This window comes from Buteo buteo, chromosome 26, assembly GCF_964188355.1.
Source record: "Buteo buteo chromosome 26, bButBut1.hap1.1, whole genome shotgun sequence".
Classification (NCBI taxonomy): Eukaryota; Metazoa; Chordata; class Aves; order Accipitriformes; family Accipitridae; genus Buteo; species Buteo buteo.
Window position 1 is genome coordinate 13,902,978 of NC_134196.1, and position 12,603 is coordinate 13,915,580.

General features: G+C 42.3%; 1 protein-coding gene across 4 annotated transcripts in view; it reads right to left on the minus strand.

Moving 5' to 3' along the window:
• The window catches only part of TBC1D15 (TBC1 domain family member 15), a 35,378-nt gene extending 24,413 nt beyond the window's left edge, over window positions 1-10,965 (minus strand). For 3 of the 4 annotated variants that reach the window (XR_012654499.1, XM_075058134.1, XM_075058133.1), the window contains exons 1-4: window positions 10,838-10,965; window positions 3,221-3,319; window positions 2,903-2,977; window positions 2,014-2,152 (exon numbers count right to left, since the gene is read on the minus strand). Coding sequence is in view for 3 of the 4 variants with exons in the window: in XM_075058134.1 (XP_074914235.1) it covers window positions 2,014-2,152; window positions 2,903-2,977; window positions 3,221-3,319; window positions 10,838-10,861 (337 nt within the window). In the remaining variant the exon portion in view is untranslated. Of the gene's footprint in view, window positions 1-2,013; window positions 2,153-2,902; window positions 2,978-3,220; window positions 3,320-8,916; window positions 8,935-10,837 lie in introns of those variants that run through there. The other variant, XM_075058135.1, reaches the window with a different exon arrangement.
• Between the last annotated feature and the right edge of the window lie 1,638 nt (window positions 10,966-12,603).

A 12,603-nucleotide genomic window follows, 5' to 3' on the forward strand; every position in this document is an offset into this window, starting at 1 on the left:
AGTAGTACTATTTACTCAAACTAAATGTGATATACATTACAATACTGTATGCTATGTATAGCACACAGCATTAGCCATGTGTTGTAAGACTGCTACCAAAGTAAGGGAGAAGGAATTGAAAATCTCCCCACCCACCCCTCTCTCCCATACTGAGCAAGCATAGTATAGACTCTGCGCAAGACTGTATACGTTCAAAGAGAAGGGATTAATTTTTACTTTACCAGAGAACACAAAATTGCCAGCATGCCTGGAGGGAATCTGGCACACCCCCTGGCCCGCTCCCATCAAATTACAGCAAGTGGAAACAAGCATGAAGTGGCAAAAAGCATAATCCAAGTGAGTAGTGCTCACTGACACTCACTTTAGATGAAGATGTACTCTGACGCCTGAAGATGAAAAATCAATACAAACCAGTGATGTAATAAACCATCCTATGCCTGACAGAGATGCTGGTTTTAGCTTTATATCGTGCTAGCACTAAAAACTCTCAAACAGTGTTCTAGGAGCAAGGACTGTGCTTTGCCCAAAAACGTGCATAATCTTACATCCAAACTCGTACATGACATAGATGACATTTAAAACCATCGCAGATATGGTGAAACAAGCACAATGGTCCCAGTTACAGGATGAGAAATAATATAGGGAAAACAAGTATTATGAAGAAAAATACTGCAGGAGAATCAGAGAAAAAAAGATTATTTGAGAATCACTGTCCTTTCTCCCCCACTTTGTTTTTTTAACATAGAATCATAGAATGGTTTGGGTTGGAAGGGATCTTAAAGATCATCTAGTTCCCACCCCCCTGCCACAGGCAGGGACACCTTCCACTAGACCAGGTTGCTCAAAGCCCCATCCAACCTGGCCTTGAACACTGCCAGGGATGGGGCAGCCACAACCTCTCTGGGCAAGCTCTTCCAGTGCCTCACCATTCGCACAGAGAAGAACTTCTTCCTTACATCTAATCTAAATCTACCTTCTTTCAGTTTAAAACCACTACCCCTCATCCTATCACTACAGGCCCTTGTAAAAAGACCCTCCCCATCTTTCCTGTAGCCCCCCTTTAGGTACTGGCAGGCTCATATAAGGTCTGCCCAGAGCCTTCTCTTCTCCAGGCTGAACAACCCCAACTCTCTCAGCCTGTCCTCACAGGAGAGGGGTTCCATCCCTCTGATCATCTTCACGGCCCTCCTCTGGACTTGCTCCAACAGGTTCATGTCCTCCTTATGTTGAGGGCCCCAGAGCTGAACGCAGTACTGCAGGTGGGGTGTCACTAGAGCAGAGCAGAGGGGGAGAATCCCCTCCCTCAACCTGCTGGTCACATTTCTTTTGATGCAGCCCAGGATACAGTTGGCTTTCTGGGCTGCAAGCACACATTGCCGGGTCACATTGAGCTTCTCATCAACCGACACCCCCGAGTCCTTCTCCGCAGGGCTGCTCTCAATCCACTCATTGCCCAGCCTGTATTTGTGCTTGGGATTGCCCCGACTCACGCGCATATCTCTACTGAGACACTGTAACAAAAACGATGTAGCCATAGAATTATTTTGCTGAAGTAAAAAAGACCATATAAAAGAGACCCATGTGCCACATTAACTGTGTATTCCATCTCCCCCTGCTGTTCCAGTATGGAAAGGCATTTGAGTCATAAACCACTTATTTTTTCATTTTCCTTTCTAGCATGACATCTAGTTCAAATCCCATTTGTCTGAAAGAATACAAGAGCCCAACGCAGATATAACTGCTACATCGCCTAATGATCGTCACAGCAATAAATTACATTTAACATTTATGTTCAATACAATTCTCTAGCAATTTAAAGAAAAAATACAATGGAGGCAGACAGGTACTATTCCATTGTGAATTTTTTTCCGCACCCAGAGATTTACCTCTCACCACAAATGACTCACAGCTTTTCAATTCCTAATAAAATCCACGACAACTGTATCTTAAAGGCAATTCCTCAGTTACAAGTTACCATGAAGAAAAAACAAAACAAGCTTATTTTTTAAGTACCTCCATTTGAATGAGGTTTCTTTTTAAAAGAGACTGTGGTGACCATGTCCCATTCTGCTTCATAACTAATTGGACGGTCTGCTCCTCGGGAACATTTTTCTTTAGGAGTCTGAGTCCACTCCACAACAGAACTGGAATCCTGAGCAAAAAAAAAAAGTGACTACCAAAAAACGCAAGGCATGAAAATTAAGCTAGTTTCTCAGATTCAACAAGAAGAATAAGCATCTTCGTCTTCACAGATTAAAAGAATCCGTAGTATTAAAATCCTAAGAAACATGATACAGTTCAACACAGGAAAATTGGACTAATGACTAAGACAAGAGGTTTTACTTAATAAATTCAGCATGGTACTAAAATATCCTAGCCTCTCTTGCAGACTCTACCAACATAACAAGCTTTTTATTTAAATGTAAAACTTAAATCTTTCTTCTTTAGTCACATCCTCTTAATACTGCTTAAATACCACATATCACTGCATCTTGGAACCCCCACAGACTTCTATTTTTATTTTCCATTTGAACGGTACCCCTCTGCTTTGAGTCTAATTATGAAGAGTGAATCACCAGACTACAACATAGTAGATGCAGGGGGACTGGTGACCATGATACACTTAGACTCGTTTGGTCTTTACTATTCATACAGATAGCCCCCCCCTTCTATTTTATACATGAACCAAGTGAAAACTAAATACAGTCACCTACACATGCATCCCAATAACCTGAACTGGGCTGCAGTCCACAAATATGATTCCTACATGTAGCTATTAATACCAATGATAATCACATAAATAGATTTTGCTTCCAGTTATGAGATCACCTATGCAAAAGTTCACACAAAATAAAATCTCTGGAGAATCAGAATGAAGAACACTGATAACTAACAAACATACCTTCCCAGCACAGAGAATATTGGAAGCATCCAAAGTATCAGCCAGCGGTCTCCAGTCTACTATTACTTCATTTTCCTACAATACAAGCAATCATAAAAAAGTTCAATCCTACACAACAAAGTACATATTTCCCTATTTACTCATGATATGATTATGGTACAACTTACATATATATATAAATGATGCAGATGATGTCAAACATGATGTGATATTTGTTCATTTACAAAATCCTATATTTAAAAAGACATTTAAGATTTGCCAAACACATGTGCTTTGCCAACAAATACACAAAGTTTCCATAACATATTATGCAAATACCTTTTCTATGACACGTAGTACTCCTGATATTAAGCTGTCCTGGTCATCATTTTTTCCGCAGGATGAATGAATGAAAACTCCTTCTTGCTCATATATTACCTGTAACAAAGTAGATAATGAAATAAAAACCAAGATTTTAAAATTGTTTCTCTCTCCTGCAGTACTCATTATCATTTTGACTCACCTACATAAGTTGAAGTGAACACCGCTACCTTGGTAGGGGCTCTGTTACCTTTCCTTCCTCCCCCATCCCCAAGATCTGAGTCTTTCACTTACTTTAATCAAGAAACAATGGAAAATGGAACTTGTTAAACTTGCTCTCTAAGCAACACACCAACTATTATTACATTGCCAGTAAATCACAAAATGCATTCAATACCTAGTATTTTTTAAATCAGCAGGCAGAGGTTCATATGGAAATACTACACAGCTTTTAAAACATTAAAAGACTTTCTTACATAGTCTGCCTTTCCCCCACTTGCCATTTAAGCATGTTGAAATGAGAACCTTAATTTAAATTAAAAACGGACAATCTAGTGTAGAAAAGATGAACTCCACAGAAATAAAAAATTGCAGCCTTAGATTAAATAATGGCCCAATCCTACATTCAGGGTGAATGGCAAAGGTTCCATTTCAAAGGTAGACCATGTGACAGCCAGATAAGAGAGTCTTGTAGGAGTACACACTGCCCACGTAACTTTCACATTTAAGCATTTATAAAACTCTTCACACTATTCTGATCATGCTCTTAAAAAAAAAAAATCAGAGAATTCTTGTCTATCAAAATTCAGCAGACTCTTCAAAGCTACATGCTATATATACTCTTAAAAGCTCATAAACAATGTAAACGGGTTCTGTTTTAAACAACTCTCTAGAAGAGTGAAAAGTTCCTAATATACCAAACTTAGATTTTGTGGAAGTGAAATACATCAAATAGTAACAGTAACTTTTTTATAACCATGTTAAATTTTCCAACCAAGCTGCAAACACTGCCTTAAGAAATACATATTTTTAAAGGCAAAACCTAATAATTCTTAACTAATCCAAGACAGATATTATATTTCTTTGGTACTAAAATATCAGAATCTTCTTTTCTCAACTTACTCATTTGTCAGTTTTTAAAAATCATTACATCTGCAGTCAGGCCAGTAAAATAGAATTTTAGGTATGTAAGTTTAACTAGCCAGACAAGAATACAGAGCTTAAAAATAGCAATAAAATTCAGTTAACTTGTCCTTTCTGTTGTATATTTACTTCTTAAACTTCTCTTCACTTTACACAAGCAAGAAATTTCTGAAGTGTCCTGTTTAATCACAGAAACACCACTTGGAAGAAGCCTCTAGTGATCACTTTGTATAATCTCCCTCTTGAAGGATGATTAACATCAAGTTACCTTTCAAATACTGGAAGCTTTCTTTCCTCTTCTCTATTACAGTTTTTTTTCTCTTATCTATCAAAGAAGATCCTCCCTCTATTTCTACCAAATACCTGGTTTTAAATTCAGTCCCTGTTTAAACAAGGCAACTTTGGAATTTATTTAAATTTTACCTTCTAGCTATTTGGACCTAATCTATCACCCCAACTAGTCAGAAATATAAACAAAAACGATCAATCACTGGGACAGCTGTTCCAGAAAAAACTATTTGTATCAGAGTTACACTGGTAGAAGCGCATTTCTGTCAATAATGTTAGTAAGTATCACAAAGTATATCTTCTCAGTCTAGAAGGTATACAATCTAGTATTGTTTTTATTATTTTTCCATCCATTAATCTCTCAGAAGGACAAACGTTTCCTTTCACGAGAAAAGAAAAAGTGTTCCCAATGCCACAGTTGTCATGGAACTGAAAAATTCTATATTGCTCTTCATAACATATCCAGCTCCCTGCCTCGTACCCCACCATCTCATCTACTGACAGAGGGTCTTGAGAAACAGGGAACCACAGCACAAAATTCAGGAACGCTGCAAGAAGCAACAATTGTCTACCCACCTACTACAAAAAAATAGAGGTAAGTGGCAGGATGTAGGCTCAGTTTACATGTCATGGCATAAGCTAGTTAAGGTTCTGGAAAACTGTTCAAGTATTTATAGTCCACGTCCAGCAGAAAATAACTTTGTGAAGTCCCACTGTTGTACCAGTATCATTTTCTGTGAAATAAATTGTATCGTTCTTAATACCTTAAGGACATGGCACAGACAATTTGTACCTACAGCTCATTGTATTGCTTACAACAAGCACTCAACGGGCAACTTTTGTAGCTTTCTATTGCCAGGGACACGCATGAGCAGAAGGCCTTTAGCATACCACATCAACAATTACAATATATGCCAGAACGCCAGCCAAGTTTTGGGAATAAATGCTTGCCATTTGATGGCAATTTATGGCCCTGTGCTACCAGCTAGCGAAAGACGACAACACTGCACCCAAAGAAAATGACGTGTAGACAACGAAATGTAGACAATGAGAAAGGAGAGACAGATTTGGGGCTACCACAGAACAGGGCGGTCCTGCCCTCCTCACCCGTGTATTTCTCACCCTGCCTGTGCTGGGCACCCAAGCACCAGCTGATGTCGTGTGCACTGACCGCTCCGCTCACACCTCACGCTCTTGTTCTTGCCTCTGTCACACACCAACAACCTGCCAAACGCAGGACATGCGAGAGAACGGAGAAGCACAGCAACTCCCCCAGCTTGTTCGCTAGTCCCATCTTTCAGACACTTCATACTCTCCGTGTCCTCACCCAACTTGCTCTCCTTTCCTGCCAGAGTACAACTCGGGGCCAGCACTGCTCTGCCAAGATGCCATCCAGCTTCTCATGACAGACACCGCTTGCAGCACCTACACAGTGAATCAGCCACTGCTCTGGAGTCATTAAGTAATTATAGTACTGTGCAAATCCTGATTCTAACAAGTTTTCAATAGCAGTTACTTCATTTTTGCCTCATATTAGAGAATCAGGTAAAGGACCTCACTGTGGATTGATTCAACAACTGAAGCAGCAAGCAGGCACACTCATAAGAAAGTGCTTGAGTAAGAAAGTCTAAACACTCCACAGACTACAAATTAAGGAAAAATGGGTCTGTCTGCAAACATTAACAACAGATATAGCAGCTGTGCAGCATTTCATTTTCAGGTTCTGACAGAAGGTAAACCGAACAAAAGATACAACACAGTAAGGAAACAACTACAGTCCAATAAAGTAAATTCAATTTAGGCAATGGTTGTCCTGAGAGACCTTACAGCCACAAAAGGATTATCTAACTTAAAGGAGAGCTCTAAACTAAGAAGAAATATAACTCAATTTAAAAATCTGCATTATGCTGCTTTAATTTCATCTCCCTCTTCGGAATAGCTGAGGTTTCCCCAGAGCTTATTCACACATCCACTGCTAAACTTCACTGGCCTCATCAAAGTACCTGCTACATCATTAGTCTGCTTTCAGTGACCAGATACCAGCACATTTGAGTGCTCTGCAAAGCATCAAGCTAACATTACTTGACCAACGTCATCTTCTGCTCCACAGAAGATACGCTACAACTTCTGGCATTTGAATTTTAATAAAAATATAAAGCTATAACCTTGTATGTCTTCTGTTTGCTGATCCTATGGCTCAAACCTTTTTCCTAAGACAGTAAAATTTCATGCTAGTCTTAAGAGAATAAAAGTCTTACAAACACCAAGTTTCTAAGTGGGGGAGTGGGGGGTGGGGAGAACCCCACCAATATTGTCCATATTGTGACAAATGAGAAAGCTCGCAACACCAGGTACCACATAAGAAAGGTTTCCTGCTTGACAACAGTATGTTTTTCAAGTTCTGCCTTAGATGCACTGAAGATTTCTTGAACCACAACGTATTTCTGTTACTCATAGAACAATAGTGGGATATCAGTGAAAATACAAGTCTATTCAGTAAAAGCTTGAGGTAGTAATACCCTATTTCTACTGTGAACTCTTCCGCAAACGAAATCCTTAATGAATAGAAAGCAGAAAGAATATACAGAAATTTCAGAATTATCAGTGAACTGATTTACATTCAAGCATAATGAAACCTTAACTAAATTCAAAAGAGGCAAAGGCTCCTGTTCACAAAGAAAACCTACAAAGTACACCATATTCAGAAAAGATTATGATTCTGTACATAGGAAATGACAAAGGCTGAAAAAGTTATAATGAAGATTTTAAACCAAGTGCTTAATAAAATGGCACAACAATGCATAGTATAGGAGTCTCTATGCCCCCAAATTTACCTAGTAGAAGGTGCAGGAAGACACTGCCCACACCACAGAATATATATACCCATCACAAATATTCTGCTATATCTGTGCCAACAAACTACCTGAAGGATGCAAAGCTAATTTCAACACACCATATTTTAAACCTCTTTGCTGGTTGTGGCAAAAAAAAACCCAAACCCAAAACAAACAAACAAAAACCCTCAACAGCAAAGACACACCCCACCTCCCAACACCACAGCATTTACAACATTATTGTTTAGTAGTAGCTACACTGCTACTTAAACACCTTTAGTTGCTGAACTAGCTTTAACTTCAAGAGCAAGGGCACAGGCAAGTGAAAAATAACTTCTCTGGCAGTCCATGTGTCAATCGGTAATTTGAGAAAGATCTAACAGCCCATGTGCTGAAGATACTTTGAACTCCAGGAGCATAAAACAAAAACCGTTACTGTCTTTAGACCAGCTGTAATAACAGCCTATACACTGACAGACTGAACTTGGAAGTTTGTACTTCTCCACATATACAACTTTTTATCTCATTTTCTAACATGGTTTTCTGTTATAAGGGTTGAGTCCAGAGTTGGTTCTCTGAAATAAGGAAAACAAACTGCCATTTGCTAAGCCAACAAAATGAGAAAATATACTTGTTTACACACATAAAGTCAGAAGCACTGAAAAACGAAAAGACTTTACTGCCAAGTTACTTGCAGAAAAAACTGGCAACTCTAAGAAAGGGCAAGAAACTGAAGCTCACACTGTTCTAGTGCAGAAGGTCATTAATAAAGAATGAGTCATGACTCCAGAACTCAACAACATTAACTTAAGTTTTCTAGAACCAAGTTAACCATATAGAGAAAAACACTGAAAAGAACCTTCTCATATATGAAACGGTAAGAAAAAAACAAATAGGACAAAAATCCAAGTAAAGTAGTACATACAGTTATATGAGGTTACCAAATTTGTAATTCATATCCCATTAACGTATGGAGCAGAGACAATAAGAAACAGCAGAGTTGTGAATCCATTGATATTAATGATGTCTGGGAAATAAAAAAAAAAGTGATAGACAAGGGGAAGGCAAACAGTAAAAATATAATAGAAACCACAACCTTATACAGTTTGCTGAAACGTGATTGCATGAAAGCTGAGACAATGCAGGCTATCCCAGCTGCTTAATATATTGCCATGTGCATGCCACTGGAATTACTTTGTGTAATATTTTGCAGAAAAGAAGATATACGTTAAAATACATTACTTTCATGTGACAAGCTCTGCCAAATGAGACTAACGCACCCCAAAAACTAATGCCTACTACTCTTTCAGAAATCTACAGCTGAAACACCTCATTACAACACTGCACAGCCAGAAGGAAAAGTGTAATTAAATTAGGACACCTATAGCTTCGAAACACACCGAAGTGCAAAATGTTTTAAGTGAGAATACTGGTTCTGTACCAACTTACACAGTGTTTATTCCATCTGGAGTGAAATTTCACTAGTTGTGAGCCCTTCTAAAATCCTGCTGCCATCCAAAGGAACAGTATGTGATCCAAAGTGCTCCCTAGACAAATAGAAAACTAACCCAGCCAAAAATAAGTACACACAGTTTTATGTATTATCTCAGCTTGCTAAATCAAATCACAGAGAGATCAAATGAGTACGGTATCCAAGCAAGCAGAAGTGCAACACACAAGTGGGGAGATCTAGAGAAGGATGGAACTGCTCCTACCAAGAGCAGTGAAACTTCAAACCAGCCCGGCCACTTCATGAAGTCTGAGAAAACATAATTATTATATTTCCTCTACATCAAAGGAGACATGGCAAAGAATGCTACTGAATTAGAAGTTGCGTTAACAAGTTACATTAGCATTGTGGATGTGGAATAACTGAAATGAAGTTTTGCAACATCTTAGAGATTTAGTCTCAGGCAAACACTTTTTTTTTAAAGGATCAACAAATACACAGCAAATTTACAAACAACTAATCCACAATAGTTTTAGCCTCTCATATAAACTACGATAATATAGCTGCTTTCAGGAAAACCTTCCCAAAGAAGATCCTGATAAAAACCTACCTGGAGAAAAAACAATAAACTGCAAAATGAAAATATTTACCATCATCCAATAAACTGCCAGATTGAGTTTAAAATGGATAAAACTAGAAGAGTAACTTTTCTCTGTATACATAAAAACAGCTAGAAACACCTGGGAGGACAGTATGGCCATCTTTACATTTACAGCACCTAACAGCAGTAAAGAACTTAAAGTTGTAATAACTCCAGCTGCACAAAGTGCCTGCTCCACCAGTTCTGGTTGAAATGGATATGGTAAACTGGCACAAGCAAGATCTCTACTGAATTTTCCTGCCAGCTAAATGCACTCCTCAGCACCCTCCAAGAAGCACAGACATGACTAATTACATATGTTCTCTTATGCCGAGATCAGCATGAGCTGAAATAATCATTCGCTGCCATATGCTGGAAAGGTGAAACCGAAGACTATCACCCTGGCTACATACAGTCAGACACTACACTGAGATTTTTTTAAACGCTAGGTAAAGAATCCACGTGCTCGGGAGAGCATTGAAAAGTAACACTTTTAGAAGTCAGAGTCACGGAATAAAAATGTTTCTACAATAAAACCATACGGACACAACTCGGATCCGTTGGTGGGGGACGAGGGAGGCAAAGAGAGTCGCCAATACCTTCCCTCCCGTGACCTCAAACCAGAACAGACACTGGAATCCTTGTCAAGCTCTGCCGTTTCATTCAACAACACTCGGCAAGGATCGGCGGGGCGTAAAAACCTTTACATTACCAAATTACCCGACTGACAAGACTTTGTATCTACCCCGGGGCAGGTCCCCGCACACTACCAGCACATAGGCCAGGAAAAAAGGCCAGGAACGCCTACGAGCACCCCCGGGACACGCGGCCACGTAGACGGGACAAGTCTCGTTCCTCCACCTCAGCCTCAGAGCCTGCTCTGCGGAGGCCAAGCCTCGGCCCCGGGGCCGCCCGCCTACCGGCGGAGAGCGGCCTCTTCCTCCACCGGGGCCGGCTCTCCCCGCAGCCCCGGACAGGGCCCAAGTCCCACCCGCCGGCCACGACCCCCAGCTCCCCTCAGGGCGGCGCAGAGGGCCCACGGCCTCCCACCACCGCCAGGCCCGCCCAAACGGCGGGAGGGCCGGTGTCCGGAGGGGCGGGCCCGGGCCCCGTGAGGAGACCCCGCGGGGAGGAAGGGGGCCCCCGCCCGGCCACGCAGGGGCCCGGCCCCAAGCGGGGCGACCCCAGCGGCGGGGGGAACCCCCGAAGAGAAGAGGACGGCAGCCGACGGCAGCCGTCGCCACCCGCGCGGAGACGCGGGCCCAGCCCGCCGCCGTTACCTTGCCGCTCGGAGGCGCCGCCATGTTGCCTACGAGTGTTTATGATGACGTTGCGCTCTTCACGTGCTTCCCCGCCGCTCCACAACAACCCCCGTCAGCCCCTACGCGGCCGCGCGGGCGGCGCAGGCGCACTCGGGCGGGACACGCCCCCCTCCCCCAACCTCCCGGCCGGGGAAAGGCGCCACGGCCAACAGGGCCGGGCCCGGCTGGGGGGCGGGGCTCCGGCCACGGCGGGGGCGGGGCGAAGAAGCCCCGCCCCCCCCGCCGCCGCGCGGGGGCTTGCGCGAGCGGTGGCCTCTGCTCCTCACAGGCCGCCGGCAGGAAAGAGGAGAAAATGGCGGGTTCGTTTCTTGGTTTGGTTTGTTTGGTTTTTAATCCAAAGGCTGCGCTCCTTTCGAATCCCTCGCACGCAGCTCTCTGCGAGACTGGCCGGCGCCCAGCCGCGGGGAAGCGGCTTGCCCGCGGGCCGGGTGGGTAGGCCCCGCGGCCTGTCCCTCATCCACCCCCTCAGAGGTTTATAAGAGAGTTGTGGGGGGTTAAGGAGGCGGTGAAGGACAAAGCAGCACTAAAACGTTTATCCAGCGGGGGCACTACGGAACGGCCAAGGCACCTGCCCGGGCGCCCGGGACGGCAGCCGGCCTCCACAGCGAGGAGAGCAAGAGAGAGCCGGCTGGAGCCTGTGAGCATGGCAGTAAGGAGAAAAGAGGGGGTTGGTTCTTTCATCGCGCTTAAAGCTTTTTCTCAGCCACCCCAGATTGTAATTACAGCCTGAGGACTGTTGAAAATCCGATACAGAACACACGCCGTAGGCTCTCTAGGCGTTCTCTTTCTCTTCCTGCTGTTGCACGGTGTAAATAGCAAGGAAAGAGTAGTCTATATGCATCATTAAGCTGCCTAATACTCATAGAGCACATTTTTACTCTTAGTGAAAAAACACACTGCTTTCGAGATGATGCCTTTCAACAGATAACACATTCATCCCAGGATAAAGCCAAATGTTAATTACAATCTCATCGATGTTAACAAATATTCAGAATTCATATGTGTGCAGATTTATAAAGTCTGAAAGAATTTTTCTCCAGCTGTCAGCAGGCTGCAGTTGGTCTTCATTACCTGGAAAAAGTATATAATGCATTGTATTACTTAGTTGTTTTTTTTTTTAAGTGAAAGCTAATGTCTGCAACATTTGATCCTGGTAAGAGCCATAAATAAAGATGGTTTTTAAGACATTTGTTATAAATGGACACCTTATAAAATACTTTGAGCAAATAGTTTGTCCCCAAATATTGTTCATTTGAAACAGATGAAGGATATGCTCCCAGGGAAGTGATTTTCTACTCTAAAGGAGCAAAGGTAATTTGGGGGGGGGGGGGGGGGGGTGTTGGCATCTGTCATAAAACCACATTATAATTTGCTTCTGACTTCTCAAACTCTTCAAATTCTCCCTCAGTCCCATAGACCAATTTACTCCATGAGATACATGACCACCTTCTAGCTAGTTGCCCAATCTACTAGACATCCCTCTTGGGCCCCTTCTCCCTTGTTCTTTTGCAAACTATCATTGCATAACAATGAGTATTTCATTAATCAAGATGGAGAGCAAAATGACTTTTTGCTATCGGGTTGCAGTATCACAGAAAGGTTGAGGTTGGCAGGAACCTTTAGAGACCATCTAGTCTAACCCTCCTGCCCAGAGCAGAGCACAGATCAGATTGCTCAAGGCCTTGTCGAGTTTGAGTATCTCCAAGGATAGAGACAATGCAACC